This window comes from Prorops nasuta, unplaced genomic scaffold (assembly GCF_024137725.1).
Source record: "Prorops nasuta isolate Cenicafe-Biocafe unplaced genomic scaffold, Cenicafe_Pnas_1.2 PNAS00014, whole genome shotgun sequence".
Lineage (NCBI taxonomy): Eukaryota > Metazoa > Arthropoda > Insecta > Hymenoptera > Bethylidae > Prorops > Prorops nasuta.
The window spans coordinates 5399154-5423198 of record NW_027116811.1 but is presented as its reverse complement, the minus strand read 5'-3'; the positions used below and the strand labels follow the sequence as shown (position 1 = coordinate 5423198).

The following is a 24045-nucleotide window of genomic DNA, read 5'->3' as shown; positions in this document are numbered from 1 at the left end:
TCGTCACTTTATTTATTCACTTATACCATCAGTACATCAGCTGTCAGTAAGATTAAAACTGTCACTTTATTTCTTTATATTACTTTATAACTTGTGGTATGTATATACTAACATTTGTCTTGGCTCACGGACCATGCATTATGTATTTTGAAATTAGTAATTAGAAATATCTATATTGCGGTCCCTCTACAGTCTCTACCCTCTGACGTATTTCCGCCGACCAGTAGTATCAGCAGCGACTATAGCGTAGTACCCAAAATAGTACTACGCTATAGGATATGTCGCTTTTGGGTACTACGGTAGGTAGGTGACATTTTCGCCTACAACTTTTCTTTTAATGAGTATCGACTCTATGTATTCGTAACTTATGACATGGCGCTAGTGTTAAATAATAAGGTTGGCAAAACTTAAAAGAAAGTACGGCTCATTTATGAAAATATTTTGAAAATGTCGTTTTGACAGCAAGAGGTTATATGCGCCAGATATTTCGGCAATTAAGTGAGTTTTTTATTGTTTAGATTTAATTAATTAAATAATAGGTAAGATTAAGTACTTTGTATTATTTTTCAGATTAAAGTAAGGAAGATAATTAAATTGATGTCATTGGAAGATATAAATACTTGGCAAACATTTAAGTAATCAGATGAGTATATTAATTACATTACCTGAATTAAATAATTAATAAAAGATTAAATACTTTGTGTGTTATCGTTTTTCAGATTAAAACAAGGAATACTTCAGAAAAGATGCCAATAATTATGATGCAAGGACTTTCTCATTAATAAATTGAGTACTATTAAATTAATGTTCTCAAAACAAAAGGTAATTTAACAGATATTACATAAAGTAGCCATGTAAATGGTTGACATATACTGTATTATACCGAATAATCAGTATTTTCATATAATAATGCTACGGTAAGGTGTAGGTGTATATTTATAGCATTCTAGCCTTTACGTAGTAATATTGAATGAATATAATGATTGTATGTATTTTTCAGTTAATACTAACGTCTGTCAAGAATCTTCTTTGTTATTCAAGATTAAATTACTAAGCCAATAATGGAAAATTTAAGATATTTCTTTAAAGTTAGAAATTTTATGTTGGAAGAAAATAGGAAATAGCAGGTATAAGCAGTATAAGGCACTTAGTTATTACGTAAGTTATTTTTAATATATCTACATACAATAAAATATGAAAACAAGCAAAAATAACATGTTATTTAATAATTGCATTGCTTAAACACTAAAGTTCTTTTGTTTTTTTCTAGATAAAAGGCATTTTCTTTGACAGTGTTCTTCCTCACAATTATCACACCATACGATCCCAGAGTGAAACCCTTTAGTTAGTGAAAGGAACAGCCAAAACTTAAATTATAACAAAGTGTGCAGATGTGACTAGTAACGTTTAAATTATTTTAATTTTAAAGTTAAAAACAGTTTTTAAAGACTGAAATATTATTCAGTAATATATATAATAACAGTCATAAATCTAATAAAAACTATATGATTGAACAATATAGATAACGTGCAGTATAAACATACATATATATATAATAAGATATAAAATGGCATAGCATATGGATAATGAAATATTTATACGTATCTTCAATGTTAAAAGGAAACACAAAATTCACAAAGGATTAAAATTGATTGAAAACAAAGAATTTTGTTTATTCAATATTATTCTTCGTGGATCAAGAAATGGCAACAACCCTGAAAAAAAATGTTAATATTAATAATTTTATCAGATTAAGAGTTATTTTGAAAATTGTATATGGCATGTTATTTTTATTGATGATAATATTAATATACCATTTCTTTCCAAATATTATACTACTAATGCACAAAATGTAAATAATTTATTACTGCTCTTATTTAATGATGTAATTATTTAATTTCAATTAACACAAAACTGTAATCTCGGGACTAATACCGCATGACAACTAGGTGACTTATTATGTATGATTATTCGTTTACTATATGATAAGTGATTCATAGAATGTATGGTATGGAACAAAATAAGTTTATAAACACCTTAGGATCTTACGAATGATAGTCATACATAATATGCCACCTGTCGTACGCGATATTAGTCTCTAGTTTACAGTCTTGTGAAATGGACATTAAATAATTCATCATAATTATTTACGGTATAGCTACTGTTACAAACAGTTATTGTTTGAAAGGTACGTACGAAATTTGAATGTGTCTATACACCGCCGGTAAATCAATAAAATCATGTTTAAAAATCATGATTTTGACGCGTCCTTCCTTATAGAGCATATGAACGAATTCTGATGTTCCTACTATTAAAGCAAAAATAATACGTAAAATGTTTAGAATGATTTATTGTACAATTATTCGACTAAATAAGCTGTTTAAACTCTTAATTACTTTTCTATTTATACATAACAGAAAATTAAAATTCGTCCGTTAAAGTATATACTTGATGTTCAAATCATGAATATCACGGTTAAAAAACAATATAAGATATGCGAATATTGTAAAAACTTTAAAATTTTTGCAACGGTACTCATTTCAGTAAGTTTTACTATAATTAATCAGATATAATTTCTCAAGAATTTGCATAACTTATTCCAGAACTATTTATATAGGTGTCTAATTTTCTTTACATTCGGATTTAGCATTTATAAGAATAAATATAATAACTTTAATTACAAAGATGAGTCGAAGAAATTGTTTATATAAGACTAAAATTTATAAAGATGGACAAATGTACAATATAAAAAAAACATACAAAAGGAAAAATGGCACATCGACTACGTATGTATTAATAAGAATAAGTATAATGTTAATATATGGTATCAAAAATGTCTCCAATGATATGCATAGTGTGCTTGATAATTTTATATGGTTTTTTTTATATAGTTATCTAAAATGTAAAAATGATGAATGTCCAGGCACTGCCAAATTTATTGATAACGAAGAAAATTTCCTACAACTTAGAATACACAACCATCCTGTTGATAAAAATAAACATACAGAGGCAAATTTTAGGAAGGAAGTCAAACAGTATGTTCGAAATATCCCATGTACTGCAAAAGATGCTTATGATGAAATATCATTGAAGTAAAGTTCTATAATTATTTTAAATACATCTAGGCTCTTCAATATATATACTTATGAAAATACTTGAATATTTCATGAGCGATATACATTTTAAAAGAAAATCTTCTAAGCAAATGATTAACGTAGATTCATTTTGCAAAACGATAATCATATTTCACTCTTATGCTGCGATAGATGTCAATAAGTGATAGTCATTTTATATTTTTTAATTGGAATTACCTATATACGTGTATAATCAATTTCTTCCACGAGTTACGAAGATTTGAATTTGAAAATATACGTAGATGAGAATCTGTATGCGTATATGTGTGCGTGTAGCGATTCGCACGAAACTTTAGCTAAATTGATGATCAATATACATACATGTAATTTTAAATGGTAATCCCTCGTAAATACTTTGGTGAGATTTCAAATTAGAGCAAGCGGGATTTGGAAAATTCTTGAAAAAGCTTCAATAAGTGTATATATATATTATAAAATAGAAAGTTCCATTTAAGAAAAATAAAGTTGCATTCACTTCACCTTTATTACTCCACTTTCAGCCAATTAATTATTAAATAGATCTTCGTAAATCTTGAAACTATTATTTGAAAGATTTTTTTATTAAAATGCATTCGTTCATGAGATATTTGCACAATATGTATTAAATACTATAGCACACTATAAGGGTAATGAAAAATATAATTTACAGAAACTGTAAAGGTGCAAAAACATTATGTTTTAAAAAATTTAGCAGAACTATAAGAAGTTGGAGGAAGGATAATAGTATAAAAATCCCTGTTTTAATTGAAGATTTTGAAAGAATATTGTCATCAAAAGAATGGGAAAAATATTTAAATTTCCAAATAGGCAAAGAGAAACATAAGCTAGAAATATTGGAATATGTAGAAGGAGATATAAAATTTATTATATTATACGATAAAAAGATAATAAATTCTTTAAAAAACTGTCAGATATTTTCTGCAGATGGGACTTTCGACACTACTCCTAGATTAAAAAATATATACCAAATAATCACAATAATGACCAATTATGGAGATAAGGTAAAATAGAGTCTAAGTTGGCTTAGAAATATATTATATTTCAAATTTATATGAATATACAGTTGAAACTATAATTTAAAATTGATAAAATCTAGGCTATTCCAATAATTTGGGCATTGGTTAATAATAAAACAGGGCGCTTATATGATAAATTATTTCAATTTATAAAAATAAAAATTCTTCATAAAGCTAAGCCCAAGATTTGGATTACAGATTACGAAAGAGCACTCCAAAATTCGATAAAAAGAAATTTTTCTACAAGTGAATTAACGGGATGTTATTTTCATTTCGTTTACGTAAGTGGTGCATCTAATTAATAGAACCTCTATGTTAATATATAATGTTGGGATTGTAAAAAGTATCCAAAAAGAAACTTTGTAAACTATTATTTCTCGTAAAATTTTATTTTAATAACATTGATGGATAAGCTCTATTACAAAAAATTAAATTCACTTTAATTGACTTCAACTAAGATTTGATGTTGTTTTGCATGAACCTCTCTCTCTCTCTCTCTCTCTCTCTCTTTGATATGTTTGAGATTCACCTAATTTTCAGAATGTTAGAAAAAAAGCGAAGCAGTTAAAACTTTTAAACAATACGAAAATATTAACTGATAGCATGAAATGCAAAATATGGACGTTTTTGAGAAAGTTATATAATATTCCTCTCTTGCCGCCACATCTAATGAATAAAGGTTTTCAACTAATATCACTAGACATATCAAAAAATAAAAATTTAAAAAAACATCTTTTACCATTGCTTAAATATTTGAAAAACTTTTGGATGCAAAAGATTGATAGAAACACTCTTTCTGTGTTTAAAAAATACGTCAGATGTAATAATAAACAGGAAAGATACCACAGGTGGTTTAAACAAACATTAGGGCAACATCCCCATGTTTATAAATTTATTAGTATGTATGAAAGTCACTACGATTAATTGATGTAGTGGATTTGTTCAAATAACACTAAATTAGGTATTATCTATAAAAAATTTAATAACTTGTCTTTTTGTAGTTCGATTAATAAGAATAATAAAATTATATAAAATTCAGCACATGAATAAGAAATATAAAAATGAAAGAACTAATATTTATAATACCTGGCTTAATAGAAAATGGAAAGTTTTTGATAACCTGGACGAAAGCCAAGAAACACAAACTATTAATAACTTTTTAAATGAATCAATGTTTAAAAATAAAAGTTTTATGTTGAAATTTAAGAAATTATGTAAGAATTCAGGTATATGTTTACACCTTACAAACGTAATACAATCTTATACACTTCTTAACTTATTGGTAAATAATAATTACATCATTAAATAAGAGCAGTAATAAATTATTTACATTTTGTGCATTAGTAGTATAATATTTGGAAAGAAATGGTATATTAATATTATCATCAATAAAATAACATGCCATATACAATTTTCAAAATAACTCTTAATCTGATAAAATTATTAATATTAACATTTTTTTTCAGGGTTGTTGCCATTTCTTGATCCACGAAGAATAATATTGAATAAACAAAATTCTTTGTTTTCAATCAATTTTAATCCTTTGTGAATTTTGTGTTTCCTTTTAACATTGAAGATACGTATAAATATTTCATTATCCATATGCTATGCCATTTTATATCTTATTATATATATATGTATGTTTATACTGCACGTTATCTATATTGTTGAATCATATAGTTTTTATTAGATTTATGACTGTTATTATATATATTACTGAATAATATTTCAGTCTTTAAAAACTGTTTTTAACTTTAAAATTAAAATAATTTAAACGTTACTAGTCACATCTGCACACTTTGTTATAATTTAAGTTTTGGCTGTTCCTTTCACTAACTAAAGGGTTTCACTCTGGGATCGTATGGTGTGATAATTGTGAGGAAGAACACTGTCAAAGAAAATGCCTTTTATCTAGAAAAAAACAAAAGAACTTTAGTGTTTAAGCAATGCAATTATTAAATAACATGTTATTTTTGCTTGTTTTCATATTTTATTGTATGTAGATATATTAAAAATAACTTACGTAATAACTAAGTGCCTTATACTGCTTATACCTGCTATTTCCTATTTTCTTCCAACATAAAATTTCTAACTTTAAAGAAATATCTTAAATTTTCCATTATTGGCTTAGTAATTTAATCTTGAATAACAAAGAAGATTCTTGACAGACGTTAGTATTAACTGAAAAATACATACAATCATTATATTCATTCAATATTACTACGTAAAGGCTAGAATGCTATAAATATACACCTACACCTTACCGTAGCATTATTATATGAAAATACTGATTATTCGGTATAATACAGTATATGTCAACCATTTACATGGCTACTTTATGTAATATCTGTTAAATTACCTTTTGTTTTGAGAACATTAATTTAATAGTACTCAATTTATTAATGAGAAAGTCCTTGCATCATAATTATTGGCATCTTTTCTGAAGTATTCCTTGTTTTAATCTGAAAAACGATAACACACAAAGTATTTAATCTTTTATTAATTATTTAATTCAGGTAATGTAATTAATATACTCATCTGATTACTTAAATGTTTGCCAAGTATTTATATCTTCCAATGACATCAATTTAATTATCTTCCTTACTTTAATCTGAAAAATAATACAAAGTACTTAATCTTACCTATTATTTAATTAATTAAATCTAAACAATAAAAAACTCACTTAATTGCCGAAATATCTGGCGCATATAACCTCTTGCTGTCAAAACGACATTTTCAAAATATTTTCATAAATGAGCCGTACTTTCTTTTAAGTTTTGCCAACCTTATTATTTAACACTAGCGCCATGTCATAAGTTACGAATACATAGAGTCGATACTCATTAAAAGAAAAGTTGTAGGCGAAAATGTCACCTACCCTACGGTAGTACCGAAAGTACTACACTTGGCAACCTTGGTCCCGAGGCAATCCCTACCGGTAGGCGGCGCTGGTGTTGGCAAACGCGTCTGGTCCATCTAACCCCTAACGCCATCTATCGGAAGAGACCACGAAGCACGAGCGTTAAGCTTAGAATAGGGTAAAACAGATATGCATTGCTGCCAGAAGTTGAGTTCGGAATTAAACTCTTTTCACTCCGACGGAGCTTTCCCTAGAATTCCCTATTCACTCCGTCTAGTAATTCTGTGTCCGGGAGCAAGTTAGAGAGTGAATAGGGAATATGGAAGAGCTGTGATAGCTAATTGCTATTCTATCCCCACTTCTAAAAGGAAAATAGGGGTAAGGATAAATAAGAAATATTGGCACTAATTGGGAGCTCCGTCTGACTAGTTTAAGCGGGAAAGAAGCAAAATTGACAAATGTTGGTTTCATTATTTTGGAATTAAATTTCAAACGTTTGTTTATATAAATCTAAGGGCCTGATAAAGTAAGTGAAATAAAATTTAAAATAATACAATATCGTGTATAGTTAAAAAATTAATCTTTTATTTCTTTTTAACAGTTGTTATGAATAATGAATATAGTTCGTGTAGACTCTACCAATTTTAATTTAATTTATTTTGATAACTGTCTTCTTTCAATTAATCGCAATAATTTAGTAGTACAGCAAAAATGAAAAATTCCAGTAGCTACTTTATCCCTCCATATATTTTTAAATTAATTTTATAAACTACTCACTACTTTTTTCTTGCAGTAGGACATCCATTTTTATTTTATCAAAATAAATTAAATTAAAATTGGTAGAGTCTACACGAACTAAATTCATTATTCATAACAACTGTTAAAAAGAAATAAAAGATTAATTTTTTAACTATACACGATATTGTATTATTTTAAATTTTATTTCAATTACTTTATCAGGCCCTTAGATTTATATAAACAAACGTTTGAAATTTAATTCCAAAATAATGAAACCAACATTTGTCAATTTTGCTTCTTTCCCGCTTAAACTAGTCAGACGGAGCTCCCAATTAGTGCCAATATTTCTTATTTATCCTTACCCCTATTTTCCTTTTAGAAGTGGGGATAGAATAGCAATTAGCTATCACAGCTCTTCCATATTCCCTATTCACTCTCTAACTTGCTCCCGGACACAGAATTACTAGACGGAGTGAATAGGGAATTCTAGGGAAAGCTCCGTCGGAGTGAAAAGAGTTTAATTCCGATCTCAACTAGAGCGCACTAAAGAGAGAGCGGAGATATTTTCTCGGACCTCTCTGTCTTTCTCGCTGTTAGCGTCTAGCAGAAGAGTCGAGGCAAAATCTTTCCGTTTCGCTTTGCCGAAAATCTACCAATATTCGATGTCATTTACATTTGCAGCCCAATGCCTTTATACATGATTTTTTCAGCATATTTATTTATGAGCATTGACTTATTTAAATCAATAATAAATTAAGAAAATGCGTATTTGATATATAATAATTATTTTAACTATAATTTCATCGTTATATTTCGCTTATTTCCGTAAAATCTGCATTTCATTAATTTATTATTGATTTTCGTAAGTCAATGGTCATTAAAAAAAAATTTAATTTTAAAAAAAAAAAGTAATCGGCAGGAATCGAACCCGGATCCACGAATCGCCACGCGGTTACCTTACCGCCTAGACCACAAAGCTTCTTCGGTGCACCGTAGGCAGAAAGTCTTCTTAAGGACTTGAAATCTTCTTTTGCACCGTATAAATGAACGAGCAACCGACAGCTTTATTCATTATTATTCTGTCATAATGGTACAAAAATTAAAGAATAATTATATATTGAATAGTTTTCAAAAGCTGTTCCAATAGCCAAGAACGAAGATAAATATAATCAACGCTCGTAGTTTCCGTCCTTGGCTATTGGAACAGCTTTTGAAAACTATTCAATATATAATTATTCTTTAATTTTTGTACCATTATGACAGAATAATAATGAATAAAGCTGTCGGTTGCTCGTTTATTTATACGGTGCAAAAGAAGATTTCAAGTCCTTAAGAAGACTTTCTGCCTACGGTGCACCGAAGAAGCTTTGTGGTCTAGGCGGTAAGGTAACCGCGTGGCGATTCGTGGATCCGGGTTCGATTCCTGCCGATTACTTTTTTTTTTTAAAATTAAATTTTTTTTTAATGACCATTGACTTACGAAAATCAATAATAAATTAATGAAATGCAGCTTTTACGGAAATAAGCGAAATATAACGATGAAATTGTAGTTAAAATAATTATTATATATCAAATACGCATTTCCTTAATTTATTATTGATTTAAATAAGTCAATGCTTATATAAAATGCTGAAAAACATGTATAAAGGCATTAGGCTGCAAATGTAAATAACATAAAATATTCGTAGATTTTCGGCAAAGCGAAGCGGAAAGATTTTGCCTCGAACTTCTGCTAGACGCTAACAGCGAGAAAGACAGAGAGGTCCGAGAAAGTATCTCCGCTCTCTCTTTAATCCGAGGATAGGCGAGAGCGAGCGAAGCCAGTCGACACATGTACGGACGCTTCTACTTGTGTTCGTGACCATCGAGCAGCGGTAGAAGCGGGGATGGCTCACGCAAGCGAGCCTGCATCTGTGGTGGTAAGTGGAGGGGGAAATTCTGTAGACCGACGGTCTACTTTCTGGCAACACTGGCCCAGTTGGGTGCAGAAATCTTGCGTATGGCGAGGGGAAGTAGGAATCTGAGGGGCGAAGGGATTTCTAGGGAGTTTGTCCGTAGCTGTCAAATGGCGCGATTAACCCTCAATTTCGTATCATAAACAAAAATAATATTTTCGGAAAACGATTGCGGAAAAGAAGGAAGGATTTTAATACATAACAGAGAAGACAAAATATATCAGATGAGTATAAATTAATAAAAAAAAATGAAAATTATTGTGAATTTATAAGGAAATATATACTTTGTGGTTATTTTATTTCTGTTACAGGCTAAATCCTATTCTTCATGAGTTTAAATCGCAGGAAAGAAATACTTAAAGAACAATGAATGAAAAAGTACTAATTTATAAAGCATTTCTGTGTGACCCAGTGATTTCAATAATTGTGACATAATGTTGTAATAGTGAATGTATAAGCGAATGCTGTGTATACAAAGAAATTTTATTACAAAATAATAATAATGTAGGATAATGTTTTGATTCCTATTATTATAAATTAAAGCTAGTTCAATTAAAATTTATTATTTTAATTTCTTCCTTAACCACACACAAATTCTATATGTAAATAGTAATTATATATTCTTGTAGAACCTATCTTTAAGCTACTCTAACTAAATTGCAACTATTTTAAATCTGCAGGTCATAACTATTTACTTCAATGATTTTTATTATTCAATGTGAGACAAATTGTGTAAAATTTCTGCTAATTTCTTATTGATCCGTCACATATGCTTCCTCATCTCGTATGACATTTATTTGTCTTGATTGTTCCTTCTTCTTCTAGTTTTGAACTGCACATATACCAATAATTCTCTAAATATTTTCAAATATGCTCAGATATGCTTATTCTGCTGTCTAATTATTTCTATAATAATTAGGATAATTGGTAAACTATTGCCATATTAAATTTGAAGAATGGACACTGGACTTATTGTACTTAAATATGTTTGGCACCTCATCCACATGATATCTTTTCCTTCCATTTGAGAGGATATTGTTGACCAATATGTTTATGTATAGTGCTAAGTTCATCTTGTTTTTAGCTTCAAATTATATTTTCCAACTACATATTTGGACATCCATTCCCAATAAGCAATACTTATTTTATTATTCCCATTTGTTCATGAGACTTATCTGTCCTAAAACTTTAATTTATCCAGTTGTCATATGTATATCCTATCATTTTCAGATGATTGAAATATCTTTCTATCAATCCTGACAACATTATAATAAGAGTAAGGAAATAAGAGTATTCTATATTCAAAATGTATATTCAAACACATAGCTGGAAAACTACTTAAAGCTAAAAAATAAGATGAACTCAGTATTATACACATATAACTTTTAAGGAACTTTATCTATCCAAGTATTATGAAAACATATCTCACAGAAAAGAGGCCCAATTTAAATAGCATCATTCAAATGCCAATTTTCCAAATTTAATAAGACAATGGTTTAACAATCGTTCCAATATTTATAAAATTAATTACATATCAACATAATCATCTTAATATGCATGTATTTAAAATTGATAATAAAATTATTGTTATCTGTTATAGACTAGAAGAAAATAGTGCAAAGGAGTCATATAAATATCATAAAAGGTAATAAGTCGAAGAATGTGACAGACTAATAAGAAATTTGCAGAAACTCTACGCAATTTGTCTCACTTTGAAAAAAAAAATTCATTGAAGTAAATAATTATGAACTGTAGATTTAAAATAGTTGTAATTTAGTTAAGAGTAGCTTAAAGATAGGTTCTGCAAGAATATGTAATTACTATGTACGTATATAGAAATTGTGTATGGTTAAGGAAGAAATTAAAATAATATTTTTATTGAACTAACTTTAATTTGTAATAATAGGAATCAAAACATTATTAAACATCATTATTATTTTATAATAAAATTTCTTTGCATACGCAGCAATCTTTCTTACACATTCACTATTATAACATCACGTCACAATTAATGAAACTATTGGGCCACACAGAAATGCTTTATAAATTAGTCCTTTTCAATCATTGTTCTTTAAGTATTTCTTTCCTGCGCTTTAAATTCATGAAGAATAGGATTTAGCCTGTAACAGAAATAAAATAACCACAAAGTATATCTCTTTATAAATTCACAATAATTTTCATTTTGTGTTATTAATTTATATTCATCTGATATATTTTTTCTTCTCTGTTATGTATTAAAATCCTTCCTTCTTTTCCGCAATCGTTTTCCGAAAATATTACTTTTGTTTACGCTCCAAAATTGAGGGTTAATCGCGCCATTTGACAGCTACGGACAAACTCCCTAGATATCCCTTCACCCCTCTAATTCCTACTTCCCCTCGCCTGGCGCAAGATTAATGGCCGAAACACGCAATATTGACCAATCAGCGCTAGGGCCGATGTAACAATTCAAGTCAAGCAAGCCTCATATACATATGCCGCCGTTAGAAAAACACCCTGTATATTGTTCATCAGTAAATACTGATGATGATAAATTTTTTGCAGCTGCACATCCGATTTTTGGTCGTGATATTAATTTTCTTTTTTTACACTTTAGTATTTATAATTTTGTAATTTTTGTAATAAAACATTTCTAAACATATTGTACTGTAAATGGGACAAAAATTTGATGAAGAATTTGATAATGTCCTTGGTATCGTCAATATTTATATTGACAAGATGTATCCAATTTTTGTATCAAGGAGCAATAAATTAACACGAATTTCTCATTGTTACAATTGTTACAATATATTGTATACGTTAAAATGCAAATGACAGAAAATTACCTATAGTTTGACCTAGCTACAGGGATAGAGTCAGAAAACTGAAGGTCAGCAGTCTAGCACATTATCACCGGCATCTATACTCGCCCTAATCGCCACTCTGTTTACACTAGTCGCCAACACAAAATTCTTTTATTATTGGTTTCTCTCAAGCATCATAATCATTTCTTGACGGATTTGCATTTCTTTGGACTTTTTGGAAACTCATAAACATTATTTACTGAAGTGCGTTGGGCAATTTTGCAAATTATCTGTTGTTTCAATAATGTTAATATATTTATTTAAACAATTTTTTTTCTTTTTTTGTTAATTTGTTCAATGTATTTCAGTAAATAATCTTCTGGCACTCTCAAAAACATTCAACAACTTTACAAACCGTCAACAAATGAGAACGTTGCATGCGAAATGGGTCTTCCCTAGGTAATGTCGGTATACACTGACTCCTGTTAAATTCGAGGTATACACGATAGCTGATTTAAGAATGTCAAGTCCACAACCCTAAATAGAAGGACTAATTCTAAGAAGAAAAATCTTATACAGTTTCACAATATTATTAATATTTTCCTAGTTATTATATAATAATGTTTAGACCAAGAGAGACTGTATAAATTGTTATGCAACTCAATAATATTACAAACTCTATAAGAGTTTTTGTAGATATAATAGTAGTAAAAAATGTTGAATCAATATTTTTCAAATTGCAATTATTTTTCAAGTTGCATAAAAATTCATTGGGATGTAAATTCGTTAGGTCGATAGCCTCTAAAATTATTGCAAAACTAATTAAATATTAACAATATTAAAAACAGCATAATCGCATATAATATTTTTTATGTGAATATAGTAATAGGCAAAAAAAATAATAATTAATTTTTTTCGTATTATTGTTATTTATCCAGTTACCTAATAAGTTGCAATTTAAAATTACTTCAAAACTAAGAAATATTGGAAAAAAATTGATTGAAACTTTTATCACAAAGTCACATCCTCTTTTCTAAACATTTCAAAGTTACATTCTTAAATTACATAACCTGTATATCCATATTGTGAGTGAGAAAACACTTGTAATCATTAAGTTTCAGAAAGTTCAATAGAATAAAAAATTTTTCTTTTAAAAACGCCCATCAAATATCAATGGATAGATCTTTCTTTATATACAATTTGCACAATCAACGAAATTTCAAGATGCATTATTGTCAAACAATGAGAAGAGTAGAAATGTAATTTACCATTAGACTAGACGTAACGGATAGTCCGGAAACGGAAATGGTGTAATTAATTAATCATCGAGATCGATCGTTCCGATAAAGGAAAGACTCGCGTGATGATATTTTATTATTACGATGATAAAAGTATTTTTTTTATGATTTTCACGTCAGTAGAGTTATGAACTATTTCAGGCACTTGAGCTGAAGTCTCCGCAAAAAATAAACCATGAAGAATTTGATTTCTTTGTGCATCTATTTCTTCTTGATGGTCCTGTGTGTACGGGTAAGTTTGTCGAGTCCGAAATTCTGTAAATATCGAAAACAATTTTTGTTATCGCAAAATGTAAAATCGACATATATATATATATATATATACATATGTACACAAGGTGTCCCAAAATTTGTATTACACAAGATGTTTATTCTGGTTCATTGTATATTTAGTGCGTTATTCATAGTCAGATTTTATAAACAAGTACATTTTAAGGAGATGTTCTCTCAAGCTTCTTTTAAATTGAAAAGTTTCCGGATAAGATTATGGCGGCATTTGAAGACCAATTTTCAGCTCATACAATGGCTTCGGGAACGTCCCAAGCTATTATTTCTGTACATCGGTCAAATTTTAAAAAGACCGACAAAAGCAATTTCAAAAACAATCTTTTTAGGATTTTTAAAAATTTTAAGTATAATGAGTCTTCAATTGATCGTTGAATAATGTTAAAGTCATTGACACGCGTTTTTCAATTTCGTTCTGTAATGTCAATATGAGGGATTACGTTAATGCATCCGTCAAACTTCCCCTTATAGCTCTTATCGCTGAAGTAGCACATTATTATAGTTTTATTGAAAAATAAAATAATTAAGAAATGGTACGCTGTGTAGATAAAAATTGTATGAGATTTTTTACTTTAATTATATTTAAGGAATCAATATTTAAATTACCGACTATCAAAATTTGTAAACTTCGCATAGAAAACATAATTTGTGCATACTCTCTAAAAAACAATAAAGGCGTCAAGTTAGAAAAGCGCACTATTGCATCAGAAGCCTTTCTTCTTGTATCATTATCCTTTAAATAACTTCAAAAGTTGTTATATATAAAAAAATATTTCCAATAAAAATTACTTGCTTTTACTCTGGAATAAGATAGTGTAATACAACAATTATATTCATAATTTGACAAGGAACTTCTTATTTGTCTATTAAAATATCAAAATACACCTTCTGTAGAGATTTGTAAACTATACAATAATTGAATTGGAAGTATTTTATCTAAATACAATGGATAAAGGAATTCTGTATACCAGATATTTGGTTTTACCTTATAGATATAAACAATTACATTTAATCATTTTGGTTGAATTAAACAATAATTGTTGGTAAGGAGTAATAAAGTAGTCTTGTCGTCGCGGCACTCCTGCTTATAATAACCTTAAAATTATCATAAAAAATATAATTTCTCAACAGGCCGATCTAGAATTGCAGATTGACGATGCTCAAATAAAAGAACTCAATAAGAAGTATTTTGACTTGTCTGACACTTACATAAGTACAAATTACAACGACGATGGTACTAGTAGCTTATCGACCAATATGGCCATCATCGAGCCGTTTCCAGAGGATACAATGGTGCGCCATAACCTCCAAAAGATATAGGTAAAAAATGAAAATGCGTAAAACGGGGAAATAACGCATATCTGGATTTCAGGGTCACATTTACGTGTTCAAATTTTCAATGGGAGAATACAAAGAACCTGTTGGAATAGATATACTCGATAAAATATGCGATTTGATCGATCAACCAATCATAGGTGATATAATTGTAGACATAGGTTTCGATCCAGATGATTGTCCACCTACGCCGGTAAGGATGTTTCCTACATTTTTCTTTACCCTACGATTTCAATAATATTTATGAAATTGATTTCTGCTCCATAGGGTACATACTCCAACGAGGATTTCAAGCTTCCTCTTGATGAGTTTCCAGACACCTTTCCAGCTGGAAAATATTTAATCGGCTTTAAGATGACCACGGGTGATACTCTTATCTCTGAAATGAATATCAAACTCTCGGTGCTTTAAGTGTTCTATTATTATTCCTCGATAATTTGCTATATCATACTGTAAAGTGCACTCTCTTTTGCAAATAGATAATCCACCGCTTATGTTTAATCAAGAACGATTCAATGCTTCTGTTACAACAATACTGAATATATATAATATTGATTTTATTGAGAACATCGGATTTCGTTACACGTGTAATGGCATTATTTAATAATAATAATAATGATAATAATATTACACAAGTGTTTAGTACGAGAGCAGAGATACAATGTTACAATTCTCGTTATAATTTTCAATAAAACAAAAACATTGATTCTGTCAACATCAAGAATTAATGATGAACAGTGGAAGAACGAACAGAAAGCGAGAGTTGATTGGTGTGGAGACTACAATTTCTCATCATTGGATCAATCAACTAATTAACGTCGGTTAATGACCTTAAAGCTATCACGTCATCAATTATCGCGTACAAATCCAATAGGGCGTGGGCAGCTATATGATTACTTCTCTCTAGAATCGCTAATTAGGGTTGTACGACATCATTGTTCATATCCACATTGCTTACTTAGTCTTCTTTGGAATTATTCATAACTAGAAAAGTGAAACATTGACGAAGATTAAAATTGGGGAACTACCAAAGCCAATTTTTTTTCCCTTACCACGATTAAATCTCATACATGTAGAAAAAACAATGCTAGAAAACAGCAAAGGTTCAATAGAAAAATACACAATCCAAAGATCTTTCTCTAAGAAAAATCATCACTTTCGGAAAATCCAGAAAATGGATAAAAAATTACGAGTTTTGCATCTTTTTTTTTTTATTCATTCCACTATAAAATTTATGAAACCCCTGATGGCTTTGATGTTCCTAGAAGGATTAAAAGGGCTAATTGTAATAGAATATCTGCAACAGTGACAGAAAGCTTATCGAATTCTTCAATAGCAATTGTCAGTGAATCTTTCAATTCAGCTTTAATTCGATGAGCCCTTCTTACGCGCAGCTTATACCTTTACAGCAAGATCAGTGTCTAATTATTTATTGTACGAAATATCCTATACTATTTCACATTCCTAGCGTAGCAAAGAGGACTGTACCTGAACTCTTACACACACAAAGCATGGAAGACGTTTGGAAAAAAGCATTGAGCACTGTGACGATGAACGAAAAACGAATCTTCAAGGTTATATAATCATGACGACCATTCACTTTTAGTTCAAAAGTGCTCGATAGTTCTTTCCCTCTGGCAAGATTCCTATGGCTTTACTGGAATTTCAATTAGACAATTAGAAGAGCACACTGAACGCAATTACTTGCCTTAATCTATTCATTAGACTTAGCTTTACGTGGTAGAGTAGAGCCCTTTTAAAATTCTGAGGATAGAAAATCTAATATGGCACTGTTTCAAATTTTCTTACAATCTTGTCCTAAGAACAATTTTTCCTAATATAAAGCGTTTAGTTTTATGGATTTTGACGACTTTCACTCGGGATCATCCTGAGCGAGTCTCATTTTGATTTGTTTCCTTAATGCAGTATTTTGATTTTCTCCTTTTGCTTAGTCTTCTTTTCCATCCTCTTCCTTTACAGGGTGATATGGTATGACAAGATTTTACAGCTTTTGGTACCGCAATTTGATTTGTATTTCTTTTCTTTTTGATTATAGGGAGCAATTTGTACCTGCAGTTAATTTGATTCATCCAGTACCAAAAGATGTATATGTATTGTTTTCAGTAAAAATCTGAGTTTTCAAAACTTTTGTTTTTATAATTATTGAAAAAGTTTGATTTCTATTTTGCTTCGATAGTTTTTCAGTCAGTGCCACCATTGAAAAAACTAAAGAAACAATCTTTCATAGTTTTGTTTTTTATTTAATTGATTGGATTGATATCTCTTCAGGTTCTTCAAAAGTTCACTTTTATATCTTAGACTGCCAACCATGACGAAAAATTTATCATTAATTTGATTCCCGTGCTCATATGGATTCTATTTGTATTTCTACATTTTTGATTTGTTTAATAAACTGTACTATATATTATAAACTGCTTAGAGCGCAAAAGGATTATTCATTTATCTTCTCCAAAGACAATAATGAGTTCAAATGCCCATGCATCGTATACTAATAAAATTCATACTCTCAAGTTGTGATGATAATCATAAATCTTACTACAAGAAATAAAATGGGAAAAGATTACACTATTATTATTATTATTATTAATATAATCAATAAATTTAAAACTCTTATAAACTATATAGTTTCACGTAAGATTGTGAAGCTTCAGAAACTTAGGAAAATACTAATCTCTCAGGCATTATTCATTTGTCTTTATTTCTATATTTATATGTGTATTGTTAATAAAAACTTCTTAGCCAAAGAACTTGCAATAAAAATTCAAGTTGGAGTCTATTTTTTAATAGATTATTGATTCGCGGAGTAAACCTACGGCTAGCTTGTTTTTTTCTACCCTCTAAAAGACTTTCTAAACGATCTCTACATCTAACGATTCAAAGATTCATTTATGTTATACAGGTCCAACTATAATTGGAAAATGTTAGGATAATTAGGGATTTTATTGGCTTCTCATTTCCTTCTATTCTTCCTGGAATGAATTTGACGATAAACAATGCCATACACCGTAGAAAAAAATTAGCAATAATCTCCAATTGAATGTATTTGTATTCTGTTCTCTTATTTAGTCAACGAATGCGAGTATCCCGCGTGTACTAGTAATATTTGGAAGTGGATGATAGACTATCAGTAGTAGAAGACGAGAATTCGTTGGTGTGGATAGGGATGTGATTTACTGCTTGTTAGATTTTTTGTTTTGTCTCTCCGCTGCAAAATAAAAGAACAATTAGAAATATTGATAAATGGATTTAAACGTGCATTGAATGGTGTGTGGACCAATGTGCCTGCCATGTGGGATTTTACTAATATATTATATTTGCTTAGCTGCATTTTAATACTCAAAATAATACACACGGCACATATACTATAAAATCTTTTAATCAAGCGCGAGCTAAAGTGTACAAAAATAGCAAGCACACACACACACTCTCTCGTTTGTACAGCGTGTTCCTACTATGGTAGCGATCCGAGTTGCATTGAAGCATTGAAGTATAAGGTATATTACTAAGGATTTTTTTTTAGAATTTGATCCTTTATATGCATGCACCCATATGCATAACTCTTAATGCAGCTTATGGATTAACATTTTACGTCCCCCATATTTGGCTCACTGCTCCATACTTAGTATAACTATCCAGTATTGATATCAGTTGCGCACCATCGACGCCATTTGTTATAGAATTGATATCAGCACTGGCTAGTTTCCTCATAACATGCTACATTCAGTCTGTCTTTCTCAAATCAATATAAACCTTTGGTGGATTTTTTAGTGTTGGTCTCAGCGGGTTTACACCTCTTGGTGAGTTGGCGCGTTTTCTCGCATGTTTGGTCACTGTTCGCCTTCAGATTATCGATTCTCACCATCTGCTGGTTTGCACAGTTACTCCACGTGCCTTTCTCATACCGGCAAGCTACAATTTCAGAGCAAAAATCATATAATTAGAATTTTTGTTACATATTACATTGATATTAAAAAAATTATATTTTTTTCAAACCCAAGTATGCACTGCTCATACGTGAAAATTAATATAAAAGGTTTCCCAATAACTATTTTCGTTAGAATACCTTTGCGCATTATTAGTCTAGAGTTAATCTTGTGGAATAAATATTATAGGCAGAAAGTGAACTATAATATATCGATAATTTTTATTGAGATTAAATCACTTTAACGATTTCAAGGTCGTCTTAGATTTTCTTCATGAAATTCTCTACTTAAGTGCATTTTTATCTTCAAAAGAATGCTCAACTTCATTATTGTTTTAAGAGGATACATTGATGAAAACGCTTAATACTAAGGTACTTTTGAATTTTTCCTCGAAATACTAATAACTATTATTTAATGTAGTTTGTATAGATACATTGTGTTATATTTGAACTAGACAAAATAATTTAGAAGAAACATAAGCCTACACGAAGTTTGAAGCCATAGATGAATAATGAAAGTTTGAAATTTGCTATCCTATAACAATAAATATTCATTTCTTTTTCCCTTCTTAAGTAATTGCTTAGCTGCAGAACGAGATTAGTTCGATTGATGGATATCGATAAACACTCCAGAATCTGCTTGGTATATCTAGATATCCTCTCAGCACATTCTCAGTACTTACTAAAGAAATATCGCACTATTAGGAGATTGATAAGCCCGGTAGATGTGCAATTTTTCAAGGAAGATCATGAAGATTGATCTAAATCAGGGTAATCCCCGAGAAAATAAAAATCATTTGTCTCAATTCGCCACGAGAGGCGCAATTTAACCGAGATTTCCCCCCTTTCTTGACTCTCAGTTGGCAGCAGCTTAGAGGCCTTACGGCACGTTTCATTGGGCAAATTAGGGACCTGCCTACTCAAACCGTCAGAAACTTGGCAGCTTAAAATAACAGATGAAAGAATAACAACGATAGAGGGGTTGAAGTAAGCTGTGTTTAACTCGTCGGATCCTTAGAAATGCTCTTCACCTTTCTTGCATTTCTTCTTGATGATTTTGGTCTGTTCACAGGTCTTGTCGCCTTTTTTCAGACTGAGGGTGCGTGTCCTCGTGTTGCTCTTGGCGTCGCACTCTGACCATTGACCTTTTACGTATCTGCATGAGCTGCTACCACCTCCACCACCTCCACCGCCTCCACCACCTCCTCCGACGCCAGTGCCACCATTGCCACCGGATGCTGCGTTAACAAACCCAAGAACGTTAATACAAGATAATTGAGGATAAGGATGCCCAAATTATTCCCCCTTCCCTTCTCCAAAGACTGTTCATATACCCACACATACGCACACACAATGTCAAAAACGTTTCTGAAACGTTCGAACGTGTCAAATTAGATCCGGAAACGTTTCAGCTACGTTTCTGATATTGAACGTGTAATGCCATGATGGACATAACCTCTTCTCTTAAATACGTATTCCAACAATAAAGTCTTTTTTCCTACAGGATTTTATTTATAAATGAATAATAATTAATATTACCTCTATCTTTGGTACCGCGAATGGTCCGTACAAGAACCTCTTTGTCATCTTCTTCCCACAAATCAGGCTCTGCATTACCGACCGAGATTATTGTCAGCGCCACCGCGATTAATGCCAAGCCCCACCACAGCTTCATCCTGCACGAAATAACAAAAAATATCAACAATATACTTAACGTACTTTTTCTTTCTCGCCTCATATTATATTATTTCTTTGCTTATTTTGTGCCTTTATTAGTTTAACATTATCTCTGCTTGACCTGAAAATTCCAATCTTCGTGTGTATTTCCGCGATAAACAATCGTCACTCCTTCGCAAATGCGAACGATAAGGGTCCCTAACCTCCACCCCTCTAACTGTGATGTTAATTAATTGATTTAGCAAAACGAGTGTAATTAATTTGCACGAAGAGTAAGAATAATGAGGCCTATTCATTTGCTGCATCTCAACGGTCGACGGATTCGACAAAAACTCGTTGTGTTCGTACTCGTCGAATTTTCTAGGTACTTGTAAAACCAAGTCGGGGCCTCGATAACGTTAAGCGATTGGGCGTGCAGCTGCGATTTCATTGACGATATTTTAAGTGCAGACATTTTTTGCTGCTCTCCCTCGTGCAATTCAGCGCAAGTAAATTTAACCGCACGGTCCCATGCCAGAGGAACCTGCTAACAATAGTAATTTGACCTGAGTCGAGCCTCTTGACTCCCCATTGGAAAGGTCACACCCGTTATACGGGGTGTTCGTGAAACAGAAATTTACAAATATTTACTATTAACTGCACCGACAATATCGCGTAGAAAGCAGCGTAGCGTTAATTGGAGAATGCCTACACCCAGTTCTATTTTTAAATCCTTTTCGCGCCTATCCCCCCGATGACGTCATCGCCTCTTTGTTTACCCTCCCCTTTTTAAGCGGAATATCGTTTTAATTGGCATAAAATTAGACCAACCAACATTGATATTTATGCGAAACTCCTTTGAAAATATTTAACGAGTTTTTATTAACTTTATAAAAGCATTTTTCGCATGTATTTGCTGTACGTGTGCTTATGATAAAAGGAAAGGGGTGAGGGGGTGGTAAAGGGTTGATTATAAAGATAGAGAACAGGGTGAGGTGAGGGTCGGAGAAAGAGAGAAATGGAGGCTGCGCGTCCATCGATCGTCGACGAATAGACACGTCACGAAAAAAAGTGACCGCTTTTAGTCCGGTTAGTACCAGGAATCCCGTTCTTGGCTGTGTAAACCCCGTAAAAGGCTCCTACGATCCACAACAATCAATTTCTGCAGAAATCCACTTCTACGAATGGCCACGAAATTCAATCCCTTCGAGACAAAACATTCCTCGCTCTGCAATGGATTTGTAATACTGCCATAAAATCTTCTCGACCGACACTTCTTACTATGTCAATCTGAAATCGTACAGTCAAAAATATTGATCTTCATCCTTCATCATTAGCTCAGAATCGTTAATAAATCTGCAAATGAAACAATCAGAATTGAAACGATCTAAGGTTAAATCAAGCATTACGGATTCATTTGTAGTCGTTTCCAATTTTTATGGAGGGCAAAGCGTACGATTCAATTTTTCATGAATTTTGTGCCTCCTCCCAATTAATTCAATTAATTTTTTTAAAAACGCGAAACATAGAGCTTGGGCGGGTCTTAGAGCTGGAAAATCGATGGAACGCCATACACGACACGAGAAAATGTCGAGAAAACGCAACGAGCTACTCTGTAATCCTTCCGCTCCAAAAAGCAACAATTGAGAATGAAAATAATCCATAGAATCTTTATACCATTATAGAACTGAATAAATATTCCATACGTATCTTTATACCTATTTTTACTCGGGTAAATTTCATTTGAATCAATTGTTCTTTTTCAAAAAATAAATATTTATTTTTTTATAGAATCTTTTACTTAACAATTAAAAAAAAGATTTACTAGAATAAAATTTTAAAGCCATAAAGAGTATGGGATGAGCGCTTATATATGCTTTAAATTTGCTCTGGTAAATGGGATAAGGATTCTTCTTATAATTGTTTACAAATTGATATTGAAGAAAAGAAGAATACATACTTGATTGAAGGGGATCTGCACTTTGTGTCCCGGGGCAGGCAGCTGGACGCTTAAATTCTTCCTGCACCACCTACCACCAAACAATGTATCACTAGGTTGACAAAAACATTATCTCAGTCTAGATAACGAAATACTAATCCTGTTCAGAATTGTCTAGTTCCTATGCATTCGAACAACGCAACGATAACGGGAAAATTCATGTGATGCTCTCATTGAATTATTAAATAATCATTAAAAATAACACAAAATAAAATATTTTTTTTGTATACTTAACAAGCATAGGACTATACTTTTGCAATTTAATGAAGCCTATAGTTTAATAAAAGAATCTCCCAAAAGTTTGTTCAATTAATTATGGGGGATGAGAAATTTGGTAGCGCTGGAAAATGGACGTGGAATAGTTGAGAAAAAAAATTGTGAGAAGATTAATGAGTAACAAAAGTGAAGGTATTTTGACAATGATTGATGTACGGAAAAATATATGTGGAGAGATGGAGAGGAAGAAAAAAGTTTACGTACCGCGTACGGACGCTTGTTGTCACTCAAGGAAAAACGTTTTTGAGCTAGCACAAAATTGAGACCGAAGGATCACTGTCGAGGATTCTCGAGCGACTGCCGACTGGACCAGACTACCAGACACCAGACTGGAGCTGGATGCTGGATTACTGGATACTTGGTCGAACCGAGAACGGCGAGAACCGCTGCTGGCAGCTGGACTGGACCGAGTGGCTACTGGCTAGTGGCTGGCTGTGCTGTGGCTCCACCAGCGTGCATGAGACCCCTTTCCCCCTAATACACTCCTCTTCTCTCACTCCATCTCTCTGCTGCTCTTCATCGCGTGCCCTTAAGACCCCCGAGAGCTACCACTTCGTGGCGCCACTCGTCAACTTCCTCCCTCTTAATTCGATTGAAGAAGAACACTGACTGGACAAACAACAAAATATCAATTATTATAGCCCAATAATTGAGAAATCGTCAAAAAAAATTCTGGAAAACTTCGAGTCAACTTCGACTCCTCCAGATTCGTTTTAAAAAAATTACATAATTGCGATAAAAGAAATTTAAACAGAAAAGGAGGTAGT

At 31.3% G+C, this 24045-nt stretch overlaps 2 protein-coding genes and 2 long non-coding RNA genes across 4 annotated transcripts; 2 read left to right on the top strand and 2 right to left on the bottom strand.

Annotated features, from left to right (window-relative positions):
• Positions 1-438: 438 nt before the first annotated feature.
• On the top strand, positions 439-1452 carry LOC136778552 (uncharacterized). Its single transcript, XR_010823455.1, has 4 exons — positions 439-498; positions 571-822; positions 1001-1158; positions 1271-1452. It is a non-coding gene; the product is annotated as an uncharacterized lncRNA (long non-coding RNA).
• Positions 1453-5563: 4111 nt separating this feature from the next.
• LOC136778536 (uncharacterized) lies at positions 5564-6893 on the bottom strand. Its single transcript, XR_010823444.1, has 4 exons — positions 6834-6893; positions 6510-6761; positions 6174-6331; positions 5564-6061 (listed from the first exon to the last, which is right to left on the bottom strand). It is a non-coding gene; the product is annotated as an uncharacterized lncRNA (long non-coding RNA).
• A 6933-nt stretch (positions 6894-13826) lies between these two features.
• LOC136778479 (uncharacterized) lies at positions 13827-16031 on the top strand. Its single transcript, XM_066735335.1, has 4 exons — positions 13827-14016; positions 15201-15362; positions 15442-15597; positions 15672-16031. Exons 1-4 carry the CDS (start codon positions 13960-13962, stop codon positions 15813-15815), a joined length of 519 nt encoding a protein of 172 aa, XP_066591432.1. The 5' UTR covers positions 13827-13959; the 3' UTR covers positions 15816-16031.
• Positions 15945-23730, bottom strand: LOC136778478 (uncharacterized). Its single transcript, XM_066735334.1, has 6 exons — positions 23483-23730; positions 22964-23033; positions 20887-21023; positions 20379-20585; positions 19176-19334; positions 15945-18630 (listed from the first exon to the last, which is right to left on the bottom strand). Exons 3-6 carry the CDS (start codon positions 21020-21022, stop codon positions 18596-18598), a joined length of 537 nt encoding a protein of 178 aa, XP_066591431.1. The 5' UTR covers position 21023; positions 22964-23033; positions 23483-23730; the 3' UTR covers positions 15945-18595.
• Between the last annotated feature and the right edge of the window lie 315 nt (positions 23731-24045).

What these genes read in the sequence shown, in the direction of transcription:
- LOC136778478 (XM_066735334.1), bottom strand. Translation starts at nt 21,022, where the DNA reads ATGAAGCTGTGGTGGGGCTTGGCATTAATCGCGGTGGCGCTGACAATA. An exon ending in CAAGAAGAAATGCAAGAAAG is followed by an intron (nt 19,335 to 20,378) that starts GTGAAGAGCATT and finishes CTGAAATTGTAG; the next exon opens with CTTGCCGGTATGAGAAAGGC. An exon ending in CACTAAAAAATCCACCAAAG is followed by an intron (nt 18,631 to 19,175) that starts GTTTATATTGAT and finishes TTTATTTTGCAG; the next exon opens with CGGAGAGACAAAACAAAAAA.
- LOC136778479 (XM_066735335.1), top strand. Translation starts at nt 13,960, where the DNA reads ATGAAGAATTTGATTTCTTTGTGCATCTATTTCTTCTTGATGGTCCTG. An exon ending in TGATGGTCCTGTGTGTACGG is followed by an intron (nt 14,017 to 15,200) that starts GTAAGTTTGTCG and finishes ATTTCTCAACAG; the next exon opens with GCCGATCTAGAATTGCAGAT. An exon ending in ATGATTGTCCACCTACGCCG is followed by an intron (nt 15,598 to 15,671) that starts GTAAGGATGTTT and finishes TCTGCTCCATAG; the next exon opens with GGTACATACTCCAACGAGGA.